This window comes from Gobio gobio (assembly GCF_949357685.1).
Source record: "Gobio gobio genome assembly, chromosome: 12".
NCBI classification, from domain to species: Eukaryota; Metazoa; Chordata; class Actinopteri; order Cypriniformes; family Gobionidae; genus Gobio; species Gobio gobio.
The window spans coordinates 1,827,602-1,846,560 of NC_137105.1; the positions used below are offsets into that span (position 1 = coordinate 1,827,602).

The window sequence follows — 18,959 nt, forward strand, 5'->3', positions numbered from 1 at the left end:
TAACTCCGAGCTTTAACTCGAAATCCACCGAGCTCAGACAAGTTCTGACGTATATAACCGAGTGATTCGACTTACGGTTTTCTTAAAAAGGACGATTAAAACGCGGGAGAATCCCATTGACTTTCATTGACGCAATATTCAAAATGCAAATGAGCCAAGACTGTTCAAACTCCAACTGTCAAAATTCAAATTTAAACTGCCAAAGCCTATTACACTCAATTAAACCGCCATTTTGTGTACTATTTCTAACCCATTGAGACTCATAAACTCTAAAATCTATCTATCTATCTATCTATCTATCTATCTATCTATCTATCTATCTATCTATCTATCTATCTATCTATCTATCTATCTATCTATCTATCTATCTATCTATCTATCTATCTATCTATCCATCCATCCATCCATCCATCCATCCATCCATCCATCCATCCATCCATCCATCCATCCATCCATCCATCCATCCATCCATCCATCCATCCATCCATCCATCCATCCATCCATCCATCCATCTATCTATCTATCCATCCATCCATCCATCCATCCATCCATCCATCCATCCATCCATCCATCCATCCATCCATCCATCCATCCATCCATCCATCCATCCATCCATCCATCCATCCATCCATCCATCCATCCATCTATCTATCTATCTATCTATCTATCTATCTATCTATCTATCTATCTCTCTCTGCTTTGCAGAGTTTTGAGATGTTAATATCTAATGCGATGACATTTAGACCTTTTAAAATGTGACTTAAGTGAACAAATAAGGAGGGACATCATTTCTCATACTTTATTTCGTTTTAGTTTCTAATAAGATAAAACAGAGGTTTTATGTTTTTAAATGTTTTCAGTAGTGTTTTTTTTTTTTGCGAAGTGCATTGAAAACAATGGGTCAAATTAACCCCTAAACGAAATAAACTACAACAGGAGTTGATCATTTCTCATATTTCATATTTATTCAGTCACTTAGAAGCTACAATTGATGTTTGTTTTTACATGACTAGTTTTTCATAGTGTTGATTTTTGGTGAATTGCATTGAAAACAATGGGTCAAATTGACCTCTAAAGAGAGAAACTATATATTTTTTATTGATAATTTATCATATTTCATATTATTTCATTGCTAACAAGCTACAATAAAGGTTTATGTTTTTACATGACTAGAGTTTTTCATAGTGTTGATTTTTGGTGAATTGCATTAAAAAAACAATTTAGGTTCAATTGACCCCTAAAGAGAGAAAAACATTTTATTCATAATTTCTCATATTTTATATTTATTTGATCAATAAGAAGCTACAATGTTTTTACATGACTAGAGTTTTTCATAGTGTTGATTTTTGGTGAATTACATTGAAAACATTGGGTCAAATTGACCCCTAAAGAGAGGAACTATTTTTAACACATATAGGAGTTGATCATTTCTCATATTTCATATTTTTTTGTCGCTAAAAAGCTATAATATTGGTTTATGTTTTAACATGACTAGAATTTCTTGTAGAGTTGATTTTTGGCGAATTGCAGTGAAAAAAATGGGTCAAATTGACCCCTAAAAAGAGAAACTATCTTTTTTTATTGATAATTTATTGACATATTTCATATTTATTCAGTCAATAAGAAGCTACAATAGAAGTTTATGTTTTTACATGACTTGAGTTTTTCATAGTGTTGATTTTTGGTGAATTACATTGAAAAAAAACAATGTAGGTTCAATTGACCCCAGAGAAACTATTTTTTAAACACAATAGGAGTTGATCATTTCTATAATTTCATATTTATTTAGTCACTTAGAAACTACAATAGAAGTTTTTAATAGTTTTTTTTTCTTTTCTTCGTGAATTGCATTGAAAACAATGGGTCAAATTGACCCCTAAAGAGAGAAACGATGTTGATAATTTCTAATATTTCATATTTATTTGGTCAATAAGAAGCTACAATAGAAGTTTATGCTTTTATATGACTCAAGTTTTTCATAATGTTTATTTTTGGTGAATTGCATTGAAAACAATGGGTCAAATTGACCCCTAAAGAGAGAAACGATATATTTTTTATTGATAATTTATCATATTTCATATTTATTTCATTGCTAACAAACTACAATAAAGGTTTATGTTTTTACATGACTAAAATGTTTTGTAGTGTTGATTTTGGTGAATTGCATTAAAAAAAAACAATGTAGGTCAATTGACCCCTAAAGCGAGACATTTTTTTATTAATAATTTCTCATATTTCATATTTATTTAGTTGCTTAGAAGCTACAATATTGGTTTATGTTTTTTCATGACTAGAGTTTTTCATAGTGTTGATTTTTGGTGAATTACATTGAAAACAATGGGTCAAATTGACCCCTAAAGAGAGAAACTATTTTTAACACATATTGGAGTTGATAATTTCTCATATTTCATATTTATTTTGTCGCTAACAAGCTATAATATTGGTTTATGTTTTAACATGACTAGAATTTCTTGTAGAATTGATTTTTGGCGAATTGCATTGGAAAAAAATGGGTCATATTGACCCCCTAAATCTTTTTTTATTGATAATTTCTCATATTTCATATTTATTTAGTTGCTTAGAAGCTACAATAGAAGTTTATGTTTTTTTACATGACTAGAGTTTTTCATAGTGTTGATTTTTGGTGAATTAAATTGAAAAAAAAAACAATGTAGGTTCAATTGACCCCTAAAGAGAGAAAAAAAATTATTAATAGTTTCTCATATTTCATATTTATTTAGTTAGAAGCTACAATATTGGTTTATGTTTTTTCATGACTAGAGTTTTCCATAGTGTTGACTTTTGGTGAATTGCATAAAAAACCCAATGTAGGTTCAATTGACTCCTAAAGCGAGACATTTTTTTATCAATAATTTCTCATATTTCATATTTATTTCATTTCTAACAAGCTACAATACAAGTTTATGTTTTTACATGACTAGAGTTTTTCATAGTGTTGACTTTTGGTGAATTGCATTAAAAAACCCAATGTAGGTTCAATTGACCCCTAAAGCGAGACATTTTTTTTATTAACAATTTCTCATATTTCATATTTATTCAATCAATAAGAAGCTACAATAGAAGTTTATGTTTTTACATGACTAGAGTTTTTCATAGTGTTGACTTTTGGTGAATTGTATTAAAAAATCCAATGTAGGTTCAATTGACCCCTAAAGCGAGACATTTTTTTATTAATAATTTCTCATATTTCATATTTATTTAGCTGCTTAGAAGCTACAATATTGGTTTATGTTTTTTCATGACTAGAGTTTTTCATAGTGTTTCAAAAACAAGCTATAATATTGGTTTATGTTTTAACATGACTAGAATTTCTTGTAGAATTGATTTTTGGCGAATTGCATTGAAAAAAAATGGGTCATATTGACCCCCTAAATCTTTTTTTATTGATAATTTCTCATATTTCATATTTATTTAGTTGCTTAGAAGCTACAATAGAAGTTTATGTTTTTACATGACTAGAGTTTTTCATAATGTTGATTTTTGGTGAATTACATTGAAAAAAAAACAATGTAGTTTCAATTGACCCCTAAAGAGAGAAAAAAAATGATTGATAATTTCTCATATTTCATATTTATTTAGTTGCTTAGAAGCTACAATAGAAGTTTATGTTTTTTCATGACTAGAGTTTTCCATAGTGTTGACTTTTGGTGAATTGCATTAAAAAACCCAATGTAGGTTCAATTGACCCCTAAAGAGAGACATTTTTTAATTAATAATTTCTCATATTTCATATTTATTCAGTCACTTAGAAGCTATAATATTGGTTTATGTTTTTTCATGACTAGAGTTTTCCATAGTGTTGACTTTTGGTGAATTGCATTAAAAAACCCAATGTAGGTTCAATTGACCCCTAAAGCGAGACATTTTTTTATTAATAATTTCTCATATTTCATATTTATTCAGTCACTTAGAAGCTACAATAGAAGTTTATCTTTTTACATGACTAGAGTTTTTCATAGTGTTGATTTTTTGTGAATTACATTGAAAAAAAACCAATGTAGGTTCAATTGACCCCTAAAGCGAGACATTTTTTTTTATTAACAATTTCTCATATTTCATATTTATTCAATCAATAAGAAGCTACAATAGAAGTTTATGTTTTTTCATGACTAGAGTTTTCCATAGTGTTGACTTTTGGTGAATTGCATTAAAAAACCCAATGTAGGTTCAATTGACCCCTAAAGCGAGACATTTTTTTATTACTAATTTCTCATATTTCATATTTATCCAGTCACTTAGAAGCTACAATATTGGTTTATGTTTTTTCATGACTAGAGTTTTTCATAGTGTTGACTTTTGGTGAATTGCATGGAAACAATGGGTCAAATTAACCCCTGACACAAAGCAAGGAACATATTTTCTTATATTTTCTAACTACATTTTATGTTTTTTCATGACTAGTGTTGATTTGCACGGAAACCAAATTGCCACACGAACACAAATGGCACATGCCACTAGATCACAGCAGGAAGGGAATTTTGTCTCTTGACTTTATTTTGAGTTCTGGCACCTCAATTCAAAGCCCTGTGATATTTTGCAAGGATTCAGCCAATGAGCTTCTAGATGTTGCTATAGCAGGAAGTCACTGGTGGACACATGGGTCTTCCGGAAGGTTCTGGCCTTGATTGACAGACACCTCTTGTGACTCCCTGCCCCAAAAAGGACAGAAGGGGTCTATGGTATCCACCCCCCCCTCGCCTCGCACACTTACTTTAGCACTCCTATCTGTAGTGGGCATTCCTTCTGGAAGTTTCTGAATGGGGGTTTCGAGAAGCTTTGCTCACATGTATATAAAGGCTGAAGAAGAGCTTGGCAGATAAAGCGAAAGCAGCGACGAGGAGCCAGCGAACTCAAACTCAAGTGGAGTAGATCTCCAGACGCCTGAGGCCTTTTGCACAGACCATTTATACCCAAGACAATTATCAAGGTATGGAATAACTCAGAGTTTGTGATTTGCACTCATTTAATTAATATCTGATTATTTATTTATGTTCGCATTTTCTCAGATTTTACAATTTAGTCCATTTTATGAGCACAGGCCTAAAAATGACATTTTCCAATTGAATCCTGAATGCTTTTAGAGCACACACTTGGATTATTGTAGATATAGAGATATTATAATATTGCATATAGAGCACATGCATGCTGACTCGAGGGAAAAGACGAGCCCATTGACAGCTGTGGCTTTTCAACCGGAGTAACCCAGAACAACTTCATCCTAAAATAGAGAATAGCTCAAATTACATTGGTAAAACTCTCCAAAATGGGGTGAAAAGGATAGTATGGGTTGCTTAATACTTAATATTATGCTTAATACCCCCCCCCCCCCCCCTTAAAGTGACAGGTGCTGGACATGTGCTGGTCCTTCTACAGCTATAGAGGGTCATCAGCTGTTGCTTCAGCAAATGCTCTTGCGCTCAGAGCTAGAATAGCAAATAAAAAGCACCAACGTTTATTATTTATTTTACGACTTTTTATACTGGAGTAAACTTGGACTGCTGGTTAATGTATTCAGTCACTCATACTTTCTGAACAGCTTAATCGGGCATTTAACTATGTATTATTAAAATACAGTGAGGATAGTTTACGAAAGAAAACAGATATAAAGTCATCTAGTGGCATTTAGCGACTTTTCATGCAGGCTTTAGCTACTTTCTATGGAATCTTGAATATAAACTGAATATAAAAATAAAAAAGGTAATTGCAAAAAACTTTTTATCTCACAATTCTGTCTTTTTTCTCGCAATTACGAGTCTGCATCTCGCAATTCTGACTTTTTTCTCGCAATTACAACTTTACATCTCGCAATTCTGAAAAAATAAATCTCAGAATTGCGTGATATAAAGTCGCAATTGAGAGTTATAAAATTCGCATTGCAATATATAGTTGGAATTGCGAGTTATAAAGTCATAATTGTGAGTTATAAAGTCAGAATTGCAAGAAATATTCGTAATTGCGAGTTATAAAGTCCGAATTGCAAGAAATAGTTGCAATTGCGAGTTATAAAGTCCGAATTGTAAGATATAGTCGCAATTGCGAGTTATAAAGTCCGAATTGCAAGAATAGTCGCAATTGCGAGTTATAAAGTCCGAATTGCAAGATATAGTTGCAGTTGCGAGTTATAAAGTCCGAATTGCAAGTTATAGTCGCAATTGCGAGTTATAAAATCCGAATTGCAAGTTATAGTCGTAATTACGAGTTATAAGGTCCGAATTGTAAGTTATAGTCGCAATTGCGAGTTATAAAGTCCGAATTGCAAGATATAGTCGCAATTGCGAGTTATAAAGTCCGAATTGCAAGAAATAGTCGCAATTGCGAGTTATAAAGTTCGAATTGCAAGATATAGTCGCAATTGCGAGTTATAAAGTCCGAATTGCAAGTTATAGTTGCAGTTGCGAGTTATAAAGTCCGAATTGCAAGTTATAGTCGCAATTGCGAGTTATAAAGTCCGAATTGCAAGTTATAGTTGCAGTTGCGAGTTATAAAGTCCGAATTGCAAGTTATAGTCGCAATTGCGAGTTATAAAATCCGAATTGCAAGTTATAGTCGTAATTACGAGTTATAAAGTCCGAATTGCAAGTTATAGTCGCAATTGCGAGTTATAAAGTCCGAATTGCAAGTTATAGTCGCAATTGCGAGTTATAAAGTCCGAATTGTTATAGTCGCAATTGCGAGTTATAAAGTCCGAATTGCAAGTTATAGTCGCAATTGCGAGTTATAAAGTCTGAATTGCAAGTTATAGTCGCAATTGCGAGTTATAAAGTCCGAATTGCAAGACTTTCTTTCTCAGAATTGTTTATCTCTCGCAATTCTGAGAAAACCTTTTTTTTTTTAAAGTTGCTTAAATGGTTTTACTCCGTGGTGGAAACAAGCTTCCATAAATTTCCACTGAAAAAAACTTCTTCCCACTTAGGAAGAAAAATGTTCAAACTCTATTCTAATTTAATGGAATACATTTGTTTTGGTTATTTCCCAACTATATTAGAGCTTTATATTTCAGAATTCAGAGTTTTCTTCTTTATTTCCCGCAGATGCCTGAGAAAGCCGCACAGCCCGTGATGGATGAGGAGGCCGAAACCTTCGCCTTCCAGGCTGAGATTGCTCAGCTGATGTCTCTGATCATCAACACCTTCTATTCCAACAAAGAGATCTTCCTCAGAGAACTCATCTCCAACTCTTCAGATGTAAGTTAAACATGCACACAATCCACCATAACCAAAGGTTAAACACAGTTGTTTCAGTGGCCCAATGTTGTATGTGTCTTTAAAACAGGCACTGGACAAGATCAGGTATGAGAGCTTGACAGACCCAAGCAAACTTGAATCATGCAAGGACCTGAAGATTGAACTCACCCCCGATCAGAAAGCTCGCACACTCACAATCGTTGATACTGGGATCGGCATGACCAAAGCTGACCTCATCAATAACCTGGGCACCATCGCCAAATCCGGCACCAAGGCCTTCATGGAGGCTCTCCAGGCTGGAGCGGACATTTCAATGATTGGCCAGTTCGGTGTGGGTTTCTATTCCGCCTACCTGGTGGCCGAGAAAGTCACGGTCATCACCAAACATAACGATGATGAGCAGTACATCTGGGAATCTGCAGCTGGTGGTTCCTTCACGGTTAAGCCTGACTCTGGTAGGAGCTCTCCAAACCAAATTACCAAAAATCCCTGATTATGCGGCACGTTTTCTTAAAAAATGCGATGGAAAATGCGGGATATTTATGCAATTTTAATTGCGAGTTATAAAGTCAGAATTGCAAGAAATAGTCGTAATTGCGAGTTATAATGTCAGAATTTCAAGATAGTTATAGTTGCGAATTATAAAGTTATATTTGCAAGTTATAAAGTCCGAATTGCACGAAATAGTCGCAATTGCAAGTTATAAATTCCGAATAGTAAGTAATAAAGTGATTTTTGCGAGATATAAAGTCTGAATTGTGAGATTTAAAGTCACCATTGTGTGATATAAAGTCAGAATTGCAAGATATAGTCGCAATTGCGAGTTATAAAGTCCGAATTGCAAGTTATAGTCGCAATTGCGAGTTATAAAGTCCGAATTGCAAGATATAGTCGCAATTGCGAGTTATAAAATCCGAATTGCAAGTTATAGTCGTAATTACAAGTTATAAAGTCCGAATTGCAAGTATAGTCGCAATTGCGAGTTATAAAGTCCGAATTGCAAGATATAGTCACAATTGCGAGTTATAAAGTCCGAATTGCAAGATATAGTCGCAATTGCGAGTTATAAAGTCCGAATTGCAAGTTATAGTCGCAATTGCGAGTTATAAAGTCCGAATTGCAAGATATAGTCGCAATTGCGAGTTATAAAATCCGAATTGCAAGTTATAGTCGCAATTGCGAGTTATAAAGTCCGAATTGCAAGATATAGTCGCAATTGCGAGTTATAAAATCCGAATTGCAAGTTATAGTCGTAATTACAAGTTATAAAGTCCGAATTGCAAGTATAGTCGTAATTGCGAGTTATAAAGTCCGAATTGCAAGATATAGTCACAATTGCGAGTTATAAAGTCCGAATTGCAAGATATAGTCGCAATTGCGAGTTATAAAGTCCGAATTGCAAGTTATAGTCGCAATTGCGAGTTATAAAATCCGAATTGCAAGTTATAGTCGCAATTGCGAGTTATAAAATCCGAATTGCAAGTTATAGTCGCAATTGCGAGTTATAAAGTCCGAATTGCAAGTTATAGTCGCAATTGCGAGTTATAAAATCCGAATTGCAAGTTATAGTCGCAATTGCGAGTTATAAAGTCTGAATTGCAAGTTATGGTCGCAATTGCGAGTTATAAAGTCCGAATTGCGAGTTATAAAGTCCGAATTGCAAGTTATAGTTGCAATTGCGAGTTATAAAGTCCGAATTGCAAGTTATAGTCGCAATTGCGAGTTATAAAGTCCGAATTGCAAGTTATAGTCGCAATTGCGAGTTATAAAGTCAGAATTGCAAGATATAGTCACCACGGGGGTTTGCAGCTTTTCGATGACGTTCGCGTCGGGTAATTACGTTCCCAAGGCAATAGGGGGAAATGTTTGTGAAGTAAACAAACATTTTTCAACTTTCTGCTAATATATATGACTTTTTTGCAACGAAAACGCAGGGATTATGAAATCATGCTAGCCCCGTATATTTTGCACGGCGTATTTGAAAAAATGCGGCCCCCGCATAAATATGCGGACTTTGGCTGATTATGCATTAAATCATGCGATCGCATAATCGGGTTTTTCTGGAGGGACTGAAATTAATCTGTACTCAAAAAGTACTAAATGACTAACCACGCTTTGCAATTATAGGTCCATCCATTGGACGTGGTACCACAGTCATCCTCCATCTTAAAGAGGACCAGTCTGAATACGTTGAGGAGAAGCGCGTCAAGGAAGTTGTGAAGAAACACTCTCAGTTCATCGGTTACCCTATCACACTCTTCGTAAGTGCCTCAACTTTGCCTCAAACCTTGCAATGCTTCCAGTGCCCACATTATAAAACATAACAATATCTTGCAGATTGAGAAACAGAGAGAGAAAGAAGTTGACCTTGAAGAGGGAGAAAAGGTGGAGGAGGTGGAAGGTGGCGAGGACAAAGACAAACCCAAGATTGAGGACTTGGGGGCTGATGAGGATGAAGACTCCAAAGATGGCCAGAACAAGAGGAAGAAGAAGGTCAAGGAAAAGTACATTGATGCTCAGGAGCTCAACAAGACCAAACCCCTGTGGACCCGCAACCCAGACGACATCACCAACGAGGAATACGGCGAGTTCTACAAGAGTTTGAGCAACGATTGGGAGGATCACCTGGCCGTCAAGGTTGGTAGTATTGAGTAGTGTTAGACCGATATATCGGCCGATATTTGCGATTTTTACGTGCATCGGCCGATATAAGGCTGCTGCGTTCGCCGATATTTTCCCCCTGCATTATTTACAGACAGGCGTCAACAGGGCAGCTCTCACCGTCTTCAAACTGTCTTGCTTTCCCTCGCGCATATTAAAGGGTTAGTTCACCCAAAAATGAAAATTCTGTCATTAATTACTGACCCTCATGTTGTTCGACACCCGTCAGACCTCCGTTGATCTTCGGAACAGAAATGAAGATATTTTAGTTGAAATCTGATGCTCTGAAAGGCCTCCATTGGCACAGTGGCACGGTTCACTCTCAAGACCCTTAAAAGGCACTAAAGACGTCGTTACAAAGTCCATCTCACTACAGCGGTTCTACAATAACTTTATGAATCGGCGACAATAGTTTTTGTGCGCAAAAAAACCCCAAATAACGACTTATATAGTGATGACGATTTCAAAACACGGCCTCATGAAGCTTCGAAGCGTTATGAATCAGTGAGTCGATTCAGCAGTTTGGAGCGTTATGAATCAGTGAGTCGATTCAGCAGTTTGGAGCGTTATGAATCAGTGAGTCGATTCAGTGGTTTGGAGCGTTATGAATCAGTGAGTCGATTCAGCAGTTTGAATCGCCAAATTTCAGTAGTTTGGCGGTTTGACTCGCGATCCGAATCATCATTCGGCTCATTGATTCATAACGCTTCGAAGCTTCATGATGCCGTGTTTTGAAATCGTCATCACTATATAAGTCGTTATTTAGGGGTTTTTTGCGCACAAAAACTATTGTCGCCGATTCATAAAGTTATTGTAGAACCACTGTAGTGAGATGGACTTTGTAACTTTAGTCTTTAGTGTCTTTTAAGGGTCTTGAGAGTGTAAAGTTGAGCCAATGGAGGCCTTTCAGAGCATCAGATTTACACTAAAATATCTTCATTTCTGTTCCGAAGATGAACGGAGGTCTGACGGGTGTTGAACGACATGAGGGTAAGTATTTAATGACAGAATTTTCATTTTTGGGTGAACTAACCCTTTAATCAAAATCAATTGAGAATTGACACGATGGTAAAAGGTGGAAAGACTGAAGTTTCACGTGGAGCATTGGGAGATTTTTCCCTGAATTACCGCTGGTGTTGCTCTACAAGAGATTCAGTGAAGTGCACCTACACTCTAAACAATGCTGGGTTAAAAATAACCCAAGTTGGGTTGAAAATGGACTAACCCAGCGATTGGGTTGTTTTAAGCAAACATTTAACTCAACCGCTGGGTCAAAACAACCCAATTGCTGGGTTAGTCCATATTCAACCCAACTTGGGTTATTTTTAACCCAGTATTTTTTAGAGTGTAACCATTAAATGACTAGGTTGTAAATAGTTTTAAATGAAGTATAGTACAGTCAGTGTGCACTTTATTATGCTGCTTGTTGATACTGTGTGCAATAGTGTCATTATTTTATTTATGCTTAAATATTTATTTTCACCACTGAACTCTTTTTTTTCTTCTTCTACCTCACCTGTTTTTACTATTTGTTAAATATTGTTTTTTCTTAGTTCAATAAATGTTCCTTTTTTTAAATTGTAAATTGTAAATTGTTATCATCCTGATCATTGTGTCATTTTTATGTTGTAAATTGAGGGAGCAAAAGCAGTATCAGCTCCAAATATCGGTATCGGTCATCGGCTAAGGCTGATGAAAAAAAAATTGGTATCGGCATCGACACTAAAAAATCCATATCAGTCGATCCCTAGTATTGAGTCAGAAATGTAGCATAAAAATGGATGGCCTTTTTAGTGAGAAGACCACTAATCGTCTTGTTGTTACAGCACTTCTCGGTTGAGGGCCAGTTGGAGTTCCGGGCTCTGATGTTTATCCCCAGAAGAGCCTCCTTTGACCTTTTCGAGAACAAGAAAAAGAGAAACAACATTAAGTTATACGTGCGCAGGGTCTTCATCATGGACAACTGCGATGAGCTCATCCCAGAATACCTCAGTAAGTGTCTCAAGAGTTCCTAGACACTATACATTGGATACTGGTGCACTGTAAAAAATGATCGTGATTTTACCTGTATTTTACTGTAAAAATGCTACGGTGAAAATTGGTTAACAGAAAGTTTCCGTACTATATACAGTGAATAACTGTAATAGATCTAACCTTACATTTCATTTCATTTTACAGTAAAATACCGTTAAATTTACAGTTTTTGGAAGTGAAAAAGAACAAGTCATTGTGTAATTTACAGTGAAAAACCCGTAAATTGACATTCCCAGAATTCCCTGCGTGACACTTCGCATTTGATGTATTTCCACTGCCATAACTATGTTTCTTCTCTGTTTTTTCTAATCAGTTATGTACATTAGGGTTTTATGTGACATCTGATGTTGTTAAATAAATGTTTATTGCATTTTTTAAATTTCATGTGTTTTCCATGATGGTGTTTAGTGTGTGTGTGAATGACACTGAGCTCTTCTATATATTATTATTGTTCTCTTAAAAGCTGCTTATGATGAGCTTTGATTCATCACGTGATTCTCATCTCCACTGTGATTGGTGGTTGTCCGTATATATCAAAGATACATAACAGATATTAGTATTTCAATAGGTTGGTAATTTACCATTATTTCAGTTAATGAAATGTGTTTTTTTACCGTAAATTGTTTACAGTGTAAACATAATCCTTACAATATACACCTTTGAATTATACCGTTTTGAACGGTAAAATAAACGTAATTATAACATTATAACCTTTAAATTATATGGTGCTGTCCCTAAAAACCTAAAACGTTACTGCCGTATTTTTTACGGTAAACATAGTTATTGCATATTTTACGGTAAACATAGTTATTGCAATGAAAATACATCAAATGCGAAGTGTCACGCAGGGAATTCTGGGAATGTCAATTTACGGGCAACCACAGCTCCCGTTTTTTTACCGTAAATTTTACGGGGATTTTTTTTACAGTGTATGACCCAAGAGTTAACGAGTTAATCTCTCCTCTCAGACTTCATTAAGGGTGTTGTGGACTCTGAGGATCTGCCCCTGAACATCTCCAGAGAGATGCTCCAACAGAGCAAAATCCTGAAGGTGATCCGCAAGAACCTGGTCAAGAAGTGTCTGGAGCTCTTCACCGAACTTGCAGAGGACAAAGACAACTACAAGAAGCTTTACGAGCAGTTCTCCAAGAACATCAAGGTATGTGTGTGTTTTATTCGTGTAACTTATAGATAGGGGGTGAATATATCCAAGCTAAGACGTCTTTCTATTCCAGCTTGGCATCCATGAGGACTCTCAGAACCGCAAGAAACTGTCCGAGCTGCTTCGCTACTACACATCGGCTTCTGGAGATGAGATGATTTCCCTCAAGGACTACGTGTCCCGCATGAAGGACACCCAGAAGCACATCTACTACATCACCGGTTAGTAGTTGGTTCATGAATTTAAACATGATCTTAAAGGATTAGTTCACTTTTAAATAAACTTTTGCTGATTATTTACTCACCCCCATGTCATCCAAGATGTCCATGTCTTTCTTTCTGCAGTCGAAAAGAAATGAAGGTTTTGGATGAAAACAATCCAGGGTTTTTCTCCATATAATGGACTTCAATGGGCTCCAAACGGTTTAAATGACAGTTTCAGTGCAGCTTTAAACGACACCAGATGATGAATAAGGGTCTGATCTAGACAAACCATCAGTTTCTGAGAGAAACCCAGCAGTATTTATGCTATTATTTTACCTCTTATCAGACGAACGTGATCATCTCTGAGCTCCGCCATAACTTCCGGAGAGTGAGGTCAAATTCGATTAGATAGCTATTAGATAGATTAGATAGATTGTGGTCATAGATGTATACGTAGATGCCTCAGTAGCGACTGCACGGATCAGTAGAATGAGATTCTACTATCGATATATCTATGACCACGATCGAATTTGACCTCACTTAGCGGAAGTTATGGCTGAGCTCAGAGATGATCACGTTCGTCTGATAAGAGGTAAAATAATAGCATAAATACTGCTGGGTTTCTCTCAGAAACTGATGGTTTGTCTAGATCAGACCCTTATTCATCATCTGGTGTCGTTTGAAGCTGCACTGAAACTGTCATTTGGACCTTGACCCGTTTGGAGCCCATTGAAGTCCATTATATGGAAAAAAACCCTGGACTGTTTGCATCCAAAACCATAATTTCTTTTCGACTGCAGAAAGAAAGACATGGACATCTTGGATGATATGGGGGTGAGTAAATCATCAGCAAAAGTTTATTTAAAAGTGAACTAATCCTTTAACCCAGAGATACCATTTTCTTACAATTCTCAAAACTCTCCAAAGGCGAGACCAAAGATCAGGTGGCCAACTCGGCCTTTGTGGAGCGTCTGCGCAAGGCCGGTCTGGAGGTTCTCTACATGATCGAGCCCATCGACGAGTATTGTGTACAGCAGCTGAAGGAATACGACGGCAAGAACCTGATATCCGTGACCAAAGAGGGTCTGGAGCTTCCTGAGGACGAGGACGAGAAGAAGAAGCAGGAAGAGCTGAAGGCCAAATATGAGAACTTATGCAAGATCATGAAGGACATTCTTGACAAAAAGATTGAGAAGGTAGCATACTAGACTAAGATTTTAAAGGGTTAGTTCACCCAAAAATTAAAATTCTGTCATTAATTCCTCACCCTCATGTGGTTGGAAACCCGTCAGACCTCCGTTCATCTTCAGACACAAATGAAGATATTTTAGTGTAAAGCTGATGCTGAGAAAGGCTTCAGATGGGCCTCCATTGGCATTCAGTACATTTACGCCCGTTTCACACATACTCCGTCTGCAGTGCGTATGCGGTGCGTGTTGCGTTGCGTATGCGGTGCAGGAGCAGCACGCGCTGTTGTGCTTTCATATATGCTGCGTTTGCAGCGCGCAACTGATCCGCGGTTGTACCACAAACACAGCATTTATTCATTATTATTTTCATTTCAAATCCAAAAGTTGTTACTGAACATGGCTTGTCAGAATTGCAATTCTCTTTGTTTACACTTTCATAGATGTCACGTTTTAACGTAGTACATTTAAACAACGTTTTATTCAATTCATTACTTTATATTTATATAGCCTATATAACTTTATATAGCCTATAGCCTACTTTAGCTCACACAAGTGGCAAAACATTGAAATATAACTTATAGCCTATAAACATTTTAAATTAGAAACTTACAATAGAAACAGCCGACTCTCGTCTTCTCTTTCGTTTTTAAACCCTTTTAAAAGCAGGTCATAAAGACCTTTTTGTTTTTCCACCTCCAGGAACGTACGTGCTCTTCATTATTTCAATTTTTTTAACCTAAATGCCAGGTAAGGTGTCGTTTCCTTGCTTTACCCGAGAAAAAAAAGCCATGTGTTGACTTTTAAACAGAGTATATTTTAAATGACATACATCTGTGGTAAAATTACTAGATTTTCGTGTCAGTACATGTTTATTTTAAAGCGAACATTGTACTGTCACTTTAATTACGCAGTGCAGCACAGCAAAAAATAGACTCGGTACGGAAACGATCGCCGGACTGCTGCAGACGCACCGCACCTGGAACGGACTGACGGACAGCATCCGCGCGCAGTGTGAAAGCTGTAATCCGTTAACATGGGTACGGAAAAAAATACGCACCGCATACGCACTACAAACGGAGTATGTGTGAAACGGGCGTTACACTCACAAGACCCATAAAAGGCACTAAAAACGTCGTTACAAAGTCCATCTCACCACAGTGACTCTACAATATTTTACGATGCGACGACAATAGTTTTTGTGCACAAAAAAAATCTAAATAACACCTTTATCCAACCTCTTCTTGTCTTCCGTGTGTGCCTCCACAACGCATGCGTGAGAATATGAGCAGATCCGGCGTTCGGACACATGACCCAGAAGAGATTTGTTTACAAGCAGAGGAAGACGTGCGTATCTCAGCTGTTGAATTCTACATTGATCGTGCTTTAGGTCTCGGCGTAGTTCTCAAAATCGTGTTAAAGTGAGCATTTCATGGATTCCCGAACGCCGGATCTGCTCATATTCTCGCGCATGCGTCGTGGAGACACACACGGAAGACAAGAACAAGTTGGATAAAGTCGTTATTTTGATTTTTTTTTGCGCACAAAAACTACTGTCGTCGCTTCGTAAAATTATTGTAGAGTCACTGTGGTGAGATGGACTTTGTAACGACATTTTTAGTGCCTTTTATGGGTCTTGTGAGTGTGAATGTACTGAATGCCAATGGAGGCCTATCTGAAGCCTTTCTCAGCATCAGCTTTACACTAAAATCATTTGTGTTCCGAAGATGAACGGAGGTCTGACGGGTGTCCAACCACATGAGGGTGAGTAATTAATGATAGAATTTACATTTTTGGGTGAACTAACCCTTTAAAGTGCATGCTCTTCATTCCCATCAACTGATAATGAATATTTGGATCCCAACAGGTCACCGTCTCAAACCGTCTGGTTTCGTCCCCTTGCTGCATCGTCACAAGCACATACGGATGGACGGCCAACATGGAGAGGATCATGAAGTCTCAGGCCCTGAGAGACAACTCCACCATGGGCTACATGACCGCTAAAAAACATCTAGAGATCAACCCTCTCCATCCCATCATCGAGACCCTCAGAGAGAAAGCAGAAGCCGACAAGAACGACAAAGCCGTGAAAGATTTGGTGATCCTGCTGTTGGAAACTGCCCTGCTGTCCTCGGGGTTCACCCTGGAAGACCCGCAAACACACTCCAACCGCATCTACAGGATGATCAAACTTGGTCTTGGTAAGTTTAATGTCTGTAAACCTACTTTATTAGCATTATATTGCTCTTTGGGCATTGGTAATATCCATCAAAAAAACACTCACTCACTCGGTTAACGGCTCTTTATTGGCATTGATGGTTCCATGGAGAACCTTCAACATCCATGGAAACGGGTTCTTTAGATTATTCAAATGTTCTTCATATTAAAGGGTTAGTTCACCCAAAAATGTAAATTGTGTCATTAATGACTGAGCCTCATGTGGTTGGACACCCGTCAGACCTCCGTTCATCTTCAGACACAAATGAAGATATTTTAGTGTAAATCTGATGCTCTGAAAAGCCTCCATTGGCTCAACTTTACACTCTCAAGACCCTTAAAAGACACTAAAGACTAAAGTTACAAAGTCCATCTCACTACAGCGGCTCTACAATAACTTTATGAAGACGAGAATAGTTTCTGTGCGCAAAAAAACCCTAAATAACGACTTATATAGTGATGACGATTTCAAAACACGGCATCATGAAGCTTCAAAGCGTTATGAATCAGTGAGTCGATTCAGCAGTTTGGAGCGTTATGAATCAGTGAGTCGATTCATGATTCGGATCGCCAAATTTCAGCAGTCTGGCGGCCTTACACTGCGCTCCATCACGTGATTGGGAGCAAACTAGTGCGCAAAATGTAAAGAATGTAAATGTAAAGTAAAATGTAAAGACTGAAAATGAAAACGAGGGTTGAAAATGTGACACTGATTTCATATGACAACGTTCAATAAACAGTTCAAATGAAGCCACTTACATTTAAGACGCAATATTGACTGTGTTTGTCGAGACTAGTTCTAAACAAAGATCACAGCAGAAACATCTCACAGCAACACTCAATACTGAATGATTCAGCGTTTTGAACAAATCGCTTGAGTCAAAGATTCAATGACTCATTCATAAGCAACTGCCTGGCTGCGTCCAAAATCGCGCACTATGTGAGTAGGTACTACATTTGAATTTGAACGCACTTCGCGACTGTTAAAAAAGTAAGTTCTATATAGTATGAATAAATGTAGTATGAATGTAATCCGGACGTACGACATCCGCCATGTTGTCGTTATTTTGCGTCAGTTGCGTCCCATCACCTCCATTCATAAATCGTCTTCCGCGGCCTCATAAGTGTTGTCCATCGTACTACGAATTAATTCATACTACTTTGTTGGTGTACTGTTTTTCGCATACTATATAGTAGAGAAGTAGCCTATTTGATTTCGGACGCAGCAACTAATTCTTGAATGAATCAGCCGTTTGAACGAATCGTTTGAATAAATGACTCAACAATAATACGGTCACCTGCCGCCACCTACTGGCGGTTTAGTTTCATGTGTAAAAGTATAATTCTTTCCAACATTTCTTATTTGTAAATTCAAAATACATTTAAAACAATCTCATATGTAATGCAGTTGTAATTTTTCAGTGTAAATGATTTAATTTGATTGGTAACAGCCCTATGTTTTATTATTGAATTTATTGATCTTATTATGAATCAAATTTAAGAATTTTAAAATGAAAGATGAAGCATACATTTAATAAGAATAGGGAAAAATGACTTTTGTTAAGGTAAAAAAATACCCATGGGGTAAATATCACTATGCATCAAAGCTGAGGAGAATTTTGCTTCAGAATAAATTTAATCTACAACACAAAAATTATATATTTTTTCCAGACAAGCAACTTTTTTACTGACATATGACCAGGCTTAATAAAAAGGCCCCCCCTATTGTGATGTATATTCAAGTTAAACGGCTTTTTAACAAGAAAAAAGTTGGGGTTGGACTTGATTTTGTCCAATGGGAATTGATTAGATCATTTTCATAGGCTATTGCTGAGGGTTTTCCCGCCCAAACACGTCGTAAGGGATATCTTAATTATGTTCATGGTTAAAAATTAGAATTGTATATTTTTATTTCATGGTGACTTGGTAGTCGTTTAAATGAAATTTCTGAGGAAAAAGTGACCTAATTATCTTTAATCTTGCAGGCATTGACGATGATGACTCCACTGTAGAGGACATTACTCAACCCGCTGAGGAAGATATGCCGGTTCTGGAGGGCGATGAAGACAGTTCTAGAATGGAGGAAGTCGACTAAAGAGTTTTAGTGTAAATCACACTAAATTGTTAATGTATTTTTAATTTAATGTTTTTTTTGTGTGTGTGTGTGTGTGTCTACATGTAGTTACCAGAAAATTGTATGTTCTGAGCTTTTCTAATTTAAGCTGTTTTTGTAAACATAAGTTGAACATTTGTAATAAATAATTAATAATACTTACGATCTGAAGTCCTT

The 18,959-nt window shown here is 36.7% G+C and overlaps 1 protein-coding gene across 1 annotated transcript; it reads left to right on the plus strand.

Moving 5' to 3' along the window:
- The first annotated feature begins 4,757 nt into the window (after positions 1-4,757).
- On the plus strand, positions 4,758-18,944 carry hsp90aa1.1 (heat shock protein 90, alpha (cytosolic), class A member 1, tandem duplicate 1). Its single transcript, XM_079830460.1, has 11 exons — positions 4,758-4,948; positions 7,053-7,205; positions 7,294-7,660; positions 9,333-9,466; positions 9,543-9,842; positions 11,693-11,858; positions 12,869-13,059; positions 13,136-13,283; positions 14,193-14,461; positions 16,320-16,653; positions 18,655-18,944. The coding sequence occupies exons 2-11, from the start codon at positions 7,053-7,055 to the stop codon at positions 18,762-18,764; spliced, it is 2,172 nt and encodes a 723-aa protein (XP_079686586.1). The 5' UTR covers positions 4,758-4,948; the 3' UTR covers positions 18,765-18,944.
- Positions 18,945-18,959: the final 15 nt, after the last annotated feature.

Excerpts from the sequence above, each read along its gene's own strand:
- hsp90aa1.1 (XM_079830460.1), top strand. The coding sequence starts at position 7,053 with ATGCCTGAGAAAGCCGCACAGCCCGTGATGGATGAGGAGGCCGAAACC. Across the intron at positions 7,206-7,293 it reads TCATCTCCAACTCTTCAGAT|GCACTGGACAAGATCAGGTA; the intron begins GTAAGTTAAACA and ends TCTTTAAAACAG. Across the intron at positions 16,654-18,654 it reads GATGATCAAACTTGGTCTTG|GCATTGACGATGATGACTCC; the intron begins GTAAGTTTAATG and ends TTAATCTTGCAG.